Source organism: Ranitomeya imitator, chromosome 1 (genome assembly GCF_032444005.1).
Source record: "Ranitomeya imitator isolate aRanImi1 chromosome 1, aRanImi1.pri, whole genome shotgun sequence".
Lineage (NCBI taxonomy): Eukaryota > Metazoa > Chordata > Amphibia > Anura > Dendrobatidae > Ranitomeya > Ranitomeya imitator.
The window spans coordinates 1130347868-1130363554 of NC_091282.1; the positions used below are offsets into that span (position 1 = coordinate 1130347868).

Here is a 15687-nt window from a genome sequence, read left to right on the forward strand (position 1 = left end):
TGTGGTGTCACACCAGCGGGGATCTGTGGTGTCACACCAGCGGGGATCTGTGATGTCACACCAGCGGGGATCTGTGGTGTCACACCAGCGGGGATCTGTGGTGTCACACCAGCGGGGATCTGTGGTGTCACACCAGCGGGGATCTGTGGTGTCACACCAGCGGGGATCTGTGGTGTCACACCAGCGGGGATCTGTGGTGTCACACCAGCGGGGATCTGTGGTGTCACACCAGCGGGGATCTGTGGTGTCACACCAGCGGGGATCTGTGGTGTCACACCAGCCGGGATCTGTGGTGTCACACCAGCGGGGATCTGTGGTGTCACACCAGCGGGGATCTGCGGTGTCACACCAGCGGGGATCTGCGGTGTCACACCAGCGGGGATCTGCGGTGTCACACCAGCGGGGATCTGTGGTGTCACACGAGCGGGGATCTGTGGTGTCACACGAGCGGGGATCTGTGGTGTCACACGAGCGGGGATCTGTGGTGTCACACGAGCGGGGATCTGTGGTGTCACACGAGCGGGGATCTGTGGTGTCACACGAGCGGGGATCTGTGGTGTCACACGAGCGGGGATCTGTGGTATCACACGAGCGGGGATCTGTGGTGTCACACGAGCGGGGATCTGTGGTGTCACACGAGCCGGGATCTGTGGTGTCACACGAGCGGGGATCTGTGGTGTCACACGAGCGGGGATCTGTGGTGTCACACGAGCGGGGATCTGTGGTGTCACACGAGCGGGGATCTGTGGTGTCACACGAGCGGGGATCTGTGGTGTCACACGAGCGGGGATCTGTGGTGTCACACGAGCGGGGATCTGTGGTGTCACACGAGCGGGGATCTGTGGTGTCACACGAGCCGGGATCTGTGGTGTCACACGAGCCGGGATCTGTGGTGTCACACGAGCGGGGATCTGTGATGTCACACCAGCGGGGATCTGTGGTGTCACACCAGCGGGGATCTGTGGTGTCACACCAGCGGGGATCTGTGATGTCACACCAGCGGGGATCTGTGATGTCACACGAGCGGGGATCTGTGGTATCACACGAGCGGGGATCTGTGGTGTCACACGAGCGGGGATCTGTGGTGTCACACGAGCCGGGATCTGTGGTGTCACACGAGCGGGGATCTGTGGTGTCACACGAGCGGGGATCTGTGGTGTCACACCAGCGGGGATCTGTGGTGTCACACCAGCGGGGATCTGTGGTGTCACACGAGCCGGGATCTGTGGTGTCACACGAGCCGGGATCTGTGGTGTCACACCAGCGGGGATCTGTGGTGTCACACCAGCGGGGATCTGTGGTGTCACACCAGCGGGGATCTGTGGTGTCACACCAGCGGGGATCTGTGGTGTCACACCAGCGGGGATCTGTGGTGTCACACCAGCGGGGATCTGTGGTGTCACACCAGCGGGAGCAGTTCCAGACTGATTTGCAGCAATCGTACTGCTACTTAGAATTACTAGTTTCTAGGCAAATGTGAGATGTTGCTCCCTTTAGTGTCAAACAGTAGAAAATAAGGAAAAAAAAATCATTTTTCATAATTTCCACAATTGCCAGGAAAGTATAACTGATCATTTTTCAATGGCACATTGCCTTTAATTGTCACGTGAAAACAGCCAATATTTTGGATTGAAATCTTACAACATCTGCCAGAAAACTGATCTGACGTGCATACAAATGTGTCTGCCAATCACAATGATTGTATTGGGTAACCAGATACCTGAAAGACAACTCCGTTATACGAAATGTTGGATTATTTTTGGGCAATCGTTTTGGATGAGGTAGATAGGAATTAGTTGTACACTAAAAAAAATATCTGTAGGTATAAACAGGCCGGTCAGACCAATGTCATCATGTCAGAACGGACTGATTGCTTCTAATTCTGTGTGTGTTATTCGGACTTCTGTCCATTCCTGTACTGCAATAATATGGATCCATAGGACCTTTGGGGCCGATTCGTCCTTTGTGTTATTTTTTACGTCACTCTTCTTTTGTTTTATCTTGTGGTATGCGCTAGCATTTTTTGCACCAAATTCTTCAATGACACACGTGGTTCATGAATTTAGCACCTTTTTTTGGGCTTTTACCTTTCTTGTGACTTTTTAAAGAAAAAAAAAAGTCTCTCTTGATTAATCGCTCACAATCATCTGGAAAACAAAAACCACACTCACATTGACGAACATAAAAGTAAAAACAAGTGAACACCTATAAAATACACTTAAAAATAGTGCAATTTTAAAGGAGAAGCTGCACAAGTCAAAAACAGGCTAAAAACACCAGAAAACTAGACAGCAAATGCAATAATAAATTGTCCCATTGTGTTGTGCCTTCACGAGGGACTGTTCTCCCCTAGAGGCGATCGTCTTACTTTAGGATTAGTGTAATGAACTGTTGTTGTGTTTTTCTAGATCACATTGGTAATATGGATTGTCATCCGTATTGGCCCTAGCGGCTGTGAAAGCATGGAGTTTCATGACAGCGGCTTACTACGGTTTAAACAAGTTTCCGACATGGGAATAATACATCCGTTATACAAGAGCACTGTGGGAGGACGTCGCAACGAAGATCTGGTGATCACAGGCAACAATCAGCCTGTAGGTGACACGTATAACTCCTATGTCGGGATCTCGCTGTGAGCACTACTGAATGTTTCCTATTCTTCTGGCCATAACTGAGACATCTATTCAGACATATCTTATTAGCATAACCCCTCTAATCCGTTTATAGTTTAAAGGGAATCTGTCAGCAGGTTTTATGTTTATGCTATGTCATCTGAGGTCACCATGATGTAGTGGCAGAGACCCTGATTCCAGTGATGTCACTTACTGGACTGCATGTTGTTGTTTCAATGAAATCAGTGTTTTATCAGCAGAAGATTATTACAAGAGGATTAGGTGTCTTCTGCCTTGTAGTCCCTCATCTCTGTATAACCCCGCCCCTTCACTGATTGGCAGCTTTCTGCCTATGCATGGTGTGCACAGAAAGCTGTCAATCAGTGTTGGGGCGAGGTTATACAGAGCTCTGCATTCAGAGAACTGGTAAATCTGCAGCAGAGAAAACTGATTTTTATCAAAACTGCTGCAAGCAGCCCATCACTGTAATTAATGAGTCAATGACCATCACTGGAATTAGGCTCTCTGTCCCTACAGTATGCTGTCCTTAGTTTACATAGAAAAATCCTAGTGACAGATTCCTTTTAAATTATGTTGTTTTTAAACTTTTTTTCTGGCAGCATTACTAATGGACATTACTGCCCTCGGTGTTACAGCATGCTTTGTTTATATATTCATGTGTAAGTGTAGTTTGCATTCATTATTTGTCCCAGTAATCGCAGATGTCCTCCCAGAATGGGTTTTTGGTAGAGTTAAGCAAGGATTTGCATGACTCTGGTCCAGCGACCACATCGGTAGTCTGCGGCTTCTGGGCCAGAACTGAGAGCCACATCCAACTTGCCAGAATAATCGGTGCCCCTTTTGGTTAGTAGATAACTGGTGTGATGAACACGGGACATTGGGTCGGGCTTACTAATCAGAGGAGGCATTGGGGATGCTGGAAAGTAGGAGGAGGGTCTCAGGGCCACGGACTAGCCATGTAATGATGTTTGTATCATAAACCCTACATATGAAAATATGCAAAAAAGAGAAATTGGATACTGGCACCATACAGTCTTATTAGGAAAGTTTCAAAATGTCACATGATAAAGAAACTCTCTGATGCAATGGAGCTCCCAAGATCATAGAATATTGCCAGGTATCATGGGAACATGTTTCCAAAAAAATATATGCCACCACATGCAGCGATAAAATAACCAAAACATATAAATAAATAGACAATCAATTGACACCTCATGATATTTCTCATGTCATGTAGACGAACCTATTGGCAATAGTAGAATAGTAGAATAGGATTACGGTATCATTCTCTTCTTCAGGTTCATGCCCTTTGTTGTTTTGCTTCTAATTCCAAAATGCCTAGAGTAGGTAATTGCAGGAAAAACAAAACAACAAATGAAAGTGAAGCTATTAAGTATCTAAAAAAAAATAATTACGGTGTATATATATATATATATATATGTGTGTGTGTGTGTGTGTGTGTATATATATATATATATATATATATATATATATATATATATATATATATATATATATATAATTTTTTTTTTTTTTCATTTTCTTTAAGACATATTAAGGTAGAGCACATATATGACAAGGTAACTAATAAGTGTAACTGAAGAACCCCAGGACAGGACAGAAATATACAGACTACATATGGGATATTAATCTCAAAAAATCATTCTAACATGAGAACCATGATTAGCATATATTCATGTATAGACAATAAAGTGCAAAACAGCCATATCATGTCAGAAATTGAATAAGGCTGTGCAAAAACCCGCCATAGATAGAATAAATATAAAGTGTCTATTGCTAGAGAACCAAAAGCGTAATCCGTGCTGTCTGGTTGGGTCCGACCATAGGATATGCAGACACTACATATAGATTTTAATAGAGGTTCCTCATTAAAGGGACTGTCGGCACAGAATTACTGTTACAGGCGCTCGGTGCATCATGGCGGGACAAACGAATAAGTACACCTTGCCACCTACTTGTTTTTCATCTATAACCTTCCTTTTCTGGCTCTATGAAGCTGGAGCTGTCAAATCAAAGAAGAGGGAAAGTGGAGATAAAGAGAAAACAAGCAGGTGGGAAGGTGTAAATAAATGTTTCGCCCCAATGTGATGCATCAAAAGTTGGTACTTCATATCAACAGTCATTCTGTGCCGACCGTGTCCCTTTAAGACCACGTTCACATGTTCAGTAGCATTTGTAAGCCAAAACCAGGAGTGGGTGATAAATGCAGAAGTGGTGCATATGTTTCTATTATACTTTTCCCCTGACTGTTCCACTCCTGGTTTTGGCTTACAAATACTGATGTAACATACTGACCAAATACTGATAGTGTGAATGTGTCATAAGAGTGAAGGAACAATCAATCCTCACAAATAACAGTAATCATCACACAGTACAAAGTAATAAGCGGTCCTGCTGGTGTGTGTCCCTGCACGGATCATTCAGTAGCACTGCTTTGTGTGATTGATACCTTATTTATGTACACAAATTTGCAATGGGTTCGTATTCATGAGAAATATTATATGTCAATTGATTGTCTAGTTTCTTTGTATTGGCAATATTCTGTTTCTCTGACTAAGGGCACGAGAGTTTATCAGCTATAATCATGTAACATTTTGGCAATTTTACAGTTGGTGCCCGTATCCAATTTTTCCCTATTGCAGGAAGTTCACGGTCGGTCAGCATTTTGGAGTTGCACATCGAATGATATAATCAGATCTGACTCTATTCATATGATGAACTCTTTTTTTTCCTGTTTCATTATTAGTGTTACATGTGAAAATATGGAACTTTGTAATATACATGTAATGTAAAGATTGTAATCTTACAATTTAAATTCATAGGTAAAATGTTTACTCGGTGAATACAAATTTCCTATTACTGAATGACGACAGTTGCTGCTCCTAAGACTATGGAGAGGATAATAAGCAAGAGGCAGATACATTCTGCTGCAAGTTCTCCTTAAATGACAGTTACACTTGTTTCAGGAGAACTTGCAGCAGAATGTATCTGCCTCTTGCTTATTGTCCTCTCCATCCAAGTATCCATGAGTAGTGATGAGCGAACGTGCTCAGATAATGTATATTTTGCTCGGATAATATCTTCGAGTCCCCGCTGCTTTTAGACAGCAATATGCAGCCGCGGGGACTTGAACATATTATCCGAGCACACACAATATATTCCAATAACACGTTGTCCGAGCATGTTCGCTCACCACTATCCATGAGTAAAGAGCAGCAGATTTCTGATGAGATCTATTACAAAGTTCCGTATTTTCTGATATGCTTTTGATTATGAACTAACAATGTAATGACAGGTACTTTTTAACTCCAGTAACAGATCTTGTGTTATATATTCTTAATCTTGGTTCAAAGGTGATTCTGCAGCAAGGTTCAACTGTGTTGAAAGTGGACAAGAACAAAACCTCCATCACCAGTGACGTCGGCATGGAGTTTGTGGACCCTCGGACTCAGAACACTTTGTTCAGCACAGATTACGAGAAACATGAATTCCATTTGCCAAAAGGAGTAAAAACACTGAATGTGCAGAGAGCGTCTACAGAAAGGGTAACACGTATAATCATAGTATACATCTACATTGCCTGCAGGTTTTCTTATGACTCTGCCGTGGCTCTTACAGAAACTCATGTCTGTCTTTAGTTATAACACAAGTACCATGTTTTTCCATGTGTTAGATGCTGCAGATTCTTCCAGGCTTTCGGCATGGCTTCTATGCCCACATTGTGAATGAATCCACTACCATGTCAACCGCAATCTGTTGTAATTAGGAACATTCTAGCTTGTTCACATGTTCTGTAAGAACCCTCCATGGAATAAAGACCGCGCCGTAGTATTACAAAATTCACAGCTTGCTCTTAATTGTCACAAGTTCTATGCTGAAAGCTGTGGATTGGCCTCACTGAATATATCCGATGATCAGATCGCCTGTGTGTAGCAGAAATGCTCACTTGCTATGAGTGCAGACCTGGCAGTGACAACCATAGAGGTCTGCTGCAGACCTCTGGTTGTCATGCCGACCCATCGGTGACCCGCGATCATGTATGCGCAAGTTAAATGCCGCTGTTAGAGATTGTCAGTGACATTTAACTAGATTCCACTTGCGGCTGTTGCGGGCACATGTCAGCTGTCATGTGCCTGGAAAGGTGCAGGCTCAGCGCCGGAGCCCGCACCAAACGGGGAATCCGACGTGCGTACTATTATGCCACATGCAGGATTTCCCAGTTTCAGAAAACCCTTGTCTCCATTGCTGCAGCTCATTTTAAACAAACTTTTCATTGTTCACCCTCCCTGGATCCAGCGCTGAGTGTCCGCCTCTGCTCCTCATGTCTGCAGCGCTTTCCTTATGTCAGCAGTGCTAGTCAGTCAGTGAGTTCATGGGCTCTGCACAAGTTGTCTGTATGAGGTGCTCAGAGCTGCAGCACTGGCGGAGACTCCCGCTCCGCTCAATACGCTTGCGTTGAGGGAGGTCGCACCCATCTAGTCAGAATCTAGCCTTGAGAATAGAAATCATATACTTGGGGTCACACGACGGCCACTCACTCACAAGTGAGTTGTAGCTTAAGACCGGATAACCCCTTTATCTATTTCTGTGTAATGGTGAGGAATGAGGCCGAAATTCCACCAGTCACGAGGTCCAATGGCCACACAATTTCAGGACACAATTGTCTGGCATTGCAGGTGAGCAGAGGTTTGAACGTGCAGCCAGTGGCATTTGTGGTCTCACCCATAGAATATTGGAGGAGGGAATCCGGCGCCCGGGGGATTCTCAGCAGTCAGAGCGCACAGATTTACATACAACTGTGTGCGTGTGTATATATGTAGTACTGTGCAAAAGTTATAGGTGTAGGAGGAAAAAAAGCTGCAAAGTAAGAATGTTTTAAAAAATGGAAGTGTTAATACGCTATCTTTATCAATTTACAACATGCAAAGTGAAAGAACTAAAAGGAAATCTAAAATCAATATTTGATGTGATCAAATAGACAGAATCAGTTCTTCTGGGTACACTTCTGCATGCAGATTTTGAAGTAGCACGGCAGGGAGGTTTTTCCAAACATCTTGGAGCACTAACCACTAGGGTTGAGCGAAACGGATCGTTCATTTTCAAAAGTCGCCGACTTTTGGCAAAGTCGGGTTTCATGAAACCCGACCCGATCCCTGTGTGGGGTCGGCCATGCGGTACGCGACTTTCGCACCAAAGTGGCGTTTCGTATGACGCGCTTGGCGCCATTTTTTTCAGCCATTGAAGGGGCGTGGGCAGAGTGATGACATAGGTCTTAGGGGCGTGGACGCCTATCGCCATGTTGTCGCTTTTGCGCTGTAGCGATTTGCACTGTGTAACACCAGCTTTTCAGTTCAGGGACGGACGGAGGGGAGAGGGGGAGAGAGAGAGAGAGGAAAAAAAAAAAATCCCATTGCCTTTGCATTGGGTTTCGTGTTTCGGTCGATCCTCGACTTTTCGCCATAATCGGCCGATTTCACTCGACTCGACTTTTGAGATAGTCGGGTTTCGCGAAACCCGGCTCGACCATAAAAAAGTCAAGGTCGCTCAACCCTACTAACCACTGATCTTCTGTGGATGTGGGCTTGTGCAAATCCTTCTGTCTCATGTAATTCCAGACAGACTCAATGACGTTTAAAGGGAATCTGTCAGCAGGTTTTTGCTACCTCATGTGAACGCAGCATAATGTAGGCAAAGAGACCCTGAATCCAACGATGTATCACTCAGGTTACTGGGTGCAGCAGTTCTGTCACAAGCAGAGTGTTTAGATTTAGCATGAAGCAGAGCTGAGGAAGCAAATCCCGCCCACATCTGTCTCTGTATATACAATGTCCATAGACAGTGAGGTGCCTATCGCAGGAGGGGGCGTTGCTGGACAAGGAGGCAGTCTTGATGTGTCCAATGATAAGCTTCAGGTGCTAAAACAATCATAGTTTAATAAGTGAGGCATAGCTGAAATTTGTGTTTAACCCCGACAGTGCTGGCTTCAGATTACATAGCAAAAACCTGCTGACAGATTCCTTTTACGATCAGATCACTGCAGGGGCCATATCATTACTTCCAGTTCTATTTTTTTCTGAAGATAGTTTTTAAAAGGGCGGCCCCCTTCAGAAAATCCAGGTCCCTAGCGCAATTTGTTAGAAAAAACAAGCAAACCACACTTTACTTATTCTGTATTCTGGTTTGTATTATAATACAAAATCCTTGACTGTGTGCAAGTGAACCTAGAAACATTGATGCTGTTTGGAAGGCAAAGGGAGATCACGCCAAATATTGATTTTAATTTAGATTTTTCTTTTGTTCATTCCCGTTGCATTTTGTAAATTGATGTAAATAAACTATAACACTTCGGTTTTTGGTAGTGTGATTACTGTGAAGTATTTTTTTCATACCTACCTAAAACACGTGCACAGGACTGTGGTCTATTTCACATTTCTTGTTTTTCTATTTTTATTATTTACCGTAGATTACCAGCAGCGCAAGCAGCGATCTTAAAATTAATGTTGATGGGCAAATCACTGTCCGTGGAAATGAAGGAGTGTTTATAATGGGAAAGACTATAGATTTTCGGACTGGTGGCAACATTGTACTAAAAGCAGTAAGTATTTGCAATTCTATATTCATTTACTTATAATGTGCTTCTGCTGGGTTATGCATTTGTAATATTCAATTTTGATTTTATATATTTTTTTGTGTTTGTGGTGCTGGGTTATTTTATTGTCGCTACATCTAGTAAAATATGGATAATAATTGTAAATGATTTGCAGCATTGCAGGATCTGGAGTATTGGATGGGTATGAGCAACTTGGAAATGTTACTTTACTGAGACAGATTATATGAAGGTTTGTTAACGGGTTATTCCCATGTCAGCCATTCCTAGGAATCTCTGCACTATACTGTAGCTCCCATACAAGTGAATGGGTGTTAGGCCTCACTCACACATCTGTGTATTTCAGCTATGTCTTATAGTCTGTGGGGTAGTTCAGAGACGTTAGTTTTTCATCCAATTTGCAAACCAGACATTGGTTCCTTGGAAAAAAAAATAGGACAGCATGCAGATGTCATCCGTCATCCAATTACTGCACTTTTTTTTACTGTTCAATTGGTAGGAAAAGCTTTTTTCTTTCAAATATAAGACCAAAAATAGGGGAAAATTGGATCTAGCAAATGCAAAAAGGTTCTTTTGCTTTCGTAAGCAAAAACGGCCAAAGTTCTTTTCACTTCTATGGGAGTTCCTGAAACAGTTACCGTAAGTTTAGCTTCAGCAGCTGTTTCCGTACCTCTTCCTCCGGTGGTCGGTAACAGCCCTTTAATGTCCAATACTAAATATTAAGCCTGTGGACCTAAAGCCTGTCATGTCTTTCTCCCACCAGGAAAACAGCATCGTTCTGAATGGCAGCGTGATGGTCTCTCCTTCCCGGTTACCTACCTCCACCGGGGAGCTGATGTACGATGATGGGACAGAGCGGTACAAGCTGTGTATGTGTGCGGATGGGACGCTATTCAGGGTGCTGGTGGAGAGTCGTAACATGGGCTGCCAAACCTCAGTTAACCCCTGCGGTGCAACATTTTAAAGCGCAAAACCAAGCCATCAATTCATGCAGTATTTTACTTCCTTCGGTATTTGTTTTGTGTGATTGTTTGGGTTTCCATTCTATATCGTAACCCTTTTTTTTAGCAATGTCATCGGTTTCATCTGTTTGAAATAACATCCTGATATAAGGTCCCCGGAATTTATGGTCTGACAAGCAGGGATTGTAAGTGTTTTCCATGACATTGTAAATTGGCATAGTTAATGCTAACCTAAAGGTCAGAGTTAGGCGCATCATGATCCATCGGCCAGGTCAGTAGTCTCCGATCCCGGAACGAGAGGTTCACAAATCGTCGTCATTAGATTTTGATGCACAGATGACACAACGCCAACCAGGCTAATCAAAAGCTGTGCCTAGAGACTCACAGAGCCCCCATTACTGGGATGGGCTGATGGACAAGAGTCCCACAAATCGATCCACCCAACTCTCTTAAGGGTGATCACATACATGAGGTGGTCTCCTTACTCTCCCACGATGGCACATGTTGAGGAAATAAAGGATTGGACATGTTGAACTTCATTATTCCCAATGATTGTGTTCCAAGAAAATGTAAATGGAGTTGGGAGGATTAGCTGTCAGCTTTAACTGTACGGCGCGTTAGTTTTTCTGATTTACAGGCCAAATCTACTTTTTAGGCTTTTGACATTATTTCAGTATTTTTCCCTCCAGAATGCCCAGGAGAGAACTATCGGGATCAGATCAAAAGCAGATTAAAAAGGCTATGTGCACACGTTGCGGAATTGCCACGGAAATTTCTGTGGCAATTCAGCAACTCCTGCCGTGGGTATATCGCATGCAGAATTGGCATGCGTATTCCCGCTAAACACTAGCGTTTAACAAACTTAATTAGCTTGCAGAATGCTAACGTTTTCCAAGCGATCTGTAGCATCGCTTGGAAAACTGATTGACAGGTTGGTCACACTTGTCAAACATAGATGCCTATGCAGCATCAATAGAAAAAAGATCTAATGTTAAAAAATAATTAAAAAAAATAAAAAAAATGGTTATTCTCACCTTCCGACGGCCCCCGATCTCCTCAGTGGTGCATGCGGCGGCTGGGATGCCGTGTGCGAAGGACCTGGGATGACGTCATGGTCACGTGACCGCGATGTCATCCCAGGTCCTTCGCACACAGCATCCCTGGGAACAGAAGCCACCGCGTGCACCGCTGAGAGGCGGGAGGACTCCGGGGGCCATCAGAAGTTGAGTATATCACGATTTTTAATTTTAATTCTTTTTTTTTTTTTTAACAATTATATGGTTCCCAGTCCTTCCCATGCGGGAAGTAAGCGGATGAATGCATTCCTATGTGTGCGGAATCCCCACGGTTCCGCAAATTAATGAACATGCTGCGTTTTTTTCCGGAATGCGTTTCCGCTCAGGACAAAAACGCAGCATGTGCGTACAAAATGTGGATTGCATTCTTTTAATAGGATGCTTAATGTGAGCGTTTTTTTCTCGGTTTTATCGCGTTTTTATAGCGAAAAATCCGGAACGTGTGCACACAGCCTTAATATTACAGCAAAAAAAACGACTTCTGTATATAAACATTGTAATCAGATTATTTCTCTGTATTTCTGCATTGTAAATGGGTGTAGGCAGGTACATAGTTCATGTGACATGTATGGATAGTGTGAATAGCACTACTAGTCTCGTGCACTGGCCATAGATATGACGTGTATCGGAGGATGGCTGGCAGATCGAGGCTTTTATCAGTGGAATTTGATGTTAGCTGTATGTGTATGCTCAGCACAGATATTACAGTATCAGCAGATCTCACCACATTCATCCGGATTTGCCAATGTTCTGCATACACTGTATGAGATCCCAGTGCATACACACTATATCATCCTATCTAAAGCCAAAGGCATTAATATGGAGTTGTACCCCCTTAAACAGCTTCCACTGTACTGGCAAGGCTTTCTACAAGATTTTAGTGTACTTGTGGGAATTTTTGTCCATTCATCCAAATGGCCAACTTCTAAAAAAAATAACATTATTCCTTCTCCACCAAACTTCATAGTTGGCACAAGGCAGTCAGGTAATGTTCTTCTGGCATTTGCCAATCCCCCAGACTTGTCCATCAGATAGAGGAGTGTGATTTATCATTTCTTCTGCTCCAGAGTCCAGTGGTGTCAGCTTTACACCACTTCATACAACACTTGTCATTGTGCTTGGTGATGTAAGGCTCGCATTCATTGCAGCTGTTTGGCTATGGACACTCATGCCGTGAAGCGTCCAGTGCACAGTTTCTCGGCTGATATTAACGCTAGAGGAAGTTTTGGCTTTTGTGCCCTCTGCTCAAGAGCCATTCTTTCACAGATGTTAGTAAAGGCGGTCTGCATGGCAAGGAGCCTTGTTTTATACATCCGTGGTAATGGGACGGAATTCATGATTAATACCTGTCCCAATACTTTTTTATCTAGTGTGTGTCATTTGTACGGCCAGCTTTGCATCTTCAGTTGCTGTTAATCATTGTTTCTTATGCATTAGCCTAGTTGTCAAATTTGATGAACCAATAATCGTTGAACAAGCGTTCGTAAGGACAGTTGTTTCCGATTATCGGCCCTAATAAACATACCGATGATCTCCCGACAAACAAGAAAAATGCTCGTTCGTTGGGTGATCAAGTAATTTATGTGAAGTCATTGTCAACAGCACATCACCCTGTGTAATCAATGGTAATAACAGTTATTCTGCACCTATAAGGGCTCATACTCACTTGTGAGAAACTCGGATGAGTCTCGCATGTTAATACCCGGCACTCAGACCGGAGCGTGCGGCCGCATAGGAATACATGCAGATGCACGCTCCGCTCCTGAGGGCCGGGTATTGCCGTGCGAGACTCATCCAAGTTTCCCGCAAGTGAGTATCAGCCCTTAGCCATCGGCAGTTTGCGCAAAGAGACCAGTAACATACGCCGATCGGCTTGTGTATCATTGATGGTGCTCGTTAACTGGCCGAATAACCTGGACGCAATAGTTATGTTTTAGAGGATATACTCTATTCTCGTCAATATAAAGTAGATGATGACTGCCATATAAGTCTGGTTGTGTCTCATGTACCCTCTTTATTAATGTAACACATTTTTATTTTAATTGTTTTCTCTGCAAAATGATTATTTTTAATTGTATACCATTGTATTCAATTCAGAGGTAATCAGAATTCAGAATGATCATAATTTAGTCTCTGTACACCACTACCATGGAATGGAAACAAAGCCAAGAAGATTTGATAGAAATATCTCTTTTAAAGGGGTTGTCTAGTCCAAATCGATAAGTCTGCTGTCACTGTGTGAGTGCAGACTTATGAATCCCCCCCCAGCGCACACACTGTGCGCTGCAGGGATTCACCGGTGTCTGAGTTATGAGTTATACAGACTCCTGGCCGGCCTCGCTCCATATAAGTGTGATAGCAGCATGTGAGGACTTTGACAGAAGGAGAATGCTCCCTCTGTCATCCATCAGCACCATGAAGGCAGGGTCTGATAGTCTAGCTGTCAGTCAGACACTGACAGCTTAGATAATGCACTTTACTGCATATGTTCTTCAGTGTTTTAGCAATGCCATCAAAGGATCGTATGTTTAAGTCCCCTGGTGGGACTAATAAGTATTGTAAAAAGAAAAAAGATGTATAATTACAAAATATATATATTTTTGGAAGAAACAAAGCCCCGCAAAAACTGCACATATTTGGTACTGCCATGTTTGTAATGATGCATGCTTTTGATCTATATTAACATGCACAGTGAACATCATATGCTGTGCCATTATTGCCATTTGTTAATTAAGCCAAAAAAATTAAAAAGTGATCAAAAGTCTTATGTATATCAAAATGATACCAATAAGAACTGCAGATCATTCATTGCCCAAAAAACTTTTGAAAACTGAAAAAGGCTCTCACAATTAGACAAGAAAGGTATTTTCCACTTTGTAAGATCCCCCCCTCCCAAAGTGAGGAGGAAAATTCAGTGCTTCTTATAAAGTGAACACACATTTACATGAAAGCGCAAACTGCGTTATAACTCACAGTGGCCCAGTCGAAGCTTGCGACGGACAGTCATGTGAAGCGGGTGTCGGGCAGTCAATTGCGGTGGCAGGCTGTAAATCATGGCAGCGGGCTGTCATTCGTGGCTGCAGGTGGCGGGCTGTCAATCATAGTTACGGGCGTCGAGCTGTCAATTGTGGCGGCGGGCTGTCAATTGTGGCGGCGGGATCCCCCATAACAGTGCATCATCATCCCCAGATCTCGCATAACAGTACATCATCCACAGATCCCCATAACTGTGTCATCCACAGATCCCCATAACTGTGTCATCCACAGATCCCCCATAAGTGGGTCATCCACAGATCCCCCATAAGTGGGTCATCCACAGATCTGCCATAACAGTGGGTCATCCACAGATCCGCCATAACAGTGGGTCATCCACAGATCCCCATAACACTCATCCACAGATCCCCCATAACAGTGGATCATCCACAGATCCCCATAAGTGTGTCATCCATAGATCCCCATAAGTGTTATCTATGGATCCTAACTGTTATCCATTCATGTTCTTAGCCGCAATGCCCCCATAACTAAGAACACAGTGCTGATGGTTGTTTTAATACTGTATTTTGTTGCAGAAAAATACCGTACTGTTGGCTGCTGCTGCATATTGCACATTTTTCAAGGCTATCAAACCAGAAAAGACTAGCGTAGAAAAATCACTTTAAACTGGAGGTAATAAAATATGCTGTAGAGCATGAGAACAGAGCAGCGGAATGACACTTCGGGCCTCTTCTAGCTGAAAAAAAAAGAGTGGAGGAAACCGGAAGATGACCTAGAAAAAGCAGAAAAAAATCTAATATGGTTTTCGTGGGCGTGGTGCAAAATGGTTAGACAAGCACATTAAAGAATGGCTAACACTCCACAGAAATAATGGCTTCTCTTTTTTCTATAAAAATGATCATATACGAAGCTAAATGCATTGCTGACTTTCCTGGATCACCATCATGGTGCTACAGATTCATGAGGAGATGTGGCCTTTCTATGAGCACCAAATCTAGAATTGCGTAAAAAAATGCTGCAATTATATGAATCCAAGATTCTGTCTTTCCACAAGTTTGTACTCGACAGCAGAAGGAAAAATTATTTTGAAATGGGCAAGATTGGGAATATGGACGAAGTCCCTCTAACCTCTGATGTGCCAGGACATAATAAAAAACATTACACGGTTGTGATGGCACGAAACTGCCACCAATATTATGTTTTACTTTTTTGAAAAGTGCCAAAAGAAGCTGTCTCATGAGGAGGAGTTGTGCATGTTCATGAGAATGGAATGGGATTGGGAGTTGACTGTGGTCCAAACCTCCTGGAGGACTTATAAAAAAGGTTAATGCTTGACCAGTTTAGAGCACACGTTCGTGAAACCACAAAATAGAAGTGCCGACCCATCTTGCCGT

General features: G+C 43.4%; 1 protein-coding gene across 2 annotated transcripts in view; it reads left to right on the plus strand.

Annotated features, from left to right (window-relative positions):
• SGCB (sarcoglycan beta) overlaps positions 1-15069 on the plus strand; it is a 35430-nt gene extending 20361 nt beyond the window's left edge. Inside the window, exons 3-7 of one of the 2 annotated variants that reach the window (XR_011316995.1) lie at positions 2409-2594; positions 6008-6199; positions 9118-9249; positions 10025-11285; positions 11364-14113. Coding sequence is in view for 1 of the 2 variants with exons in the window: in XM_069744483.1 (XP_069600584.1) it covers positions 2409-2594; positions 6008-6199; positions 9118-9249; positions 10025-10225 (711 nt within the window). In the remaining variant the exon portion in view is untranslated. Of the gene's footprint in view, positions 1-2408; positions 2595-6007; positions 6200-9117; positions 9250-10024 lie in introns of both variants that reach the window. The other variant, XM_069744483.1, reaches the window with a different exon arrangement.
• The last annotated feature ends 618 nt before the right edge of the window (positions 15070-15687 follow it).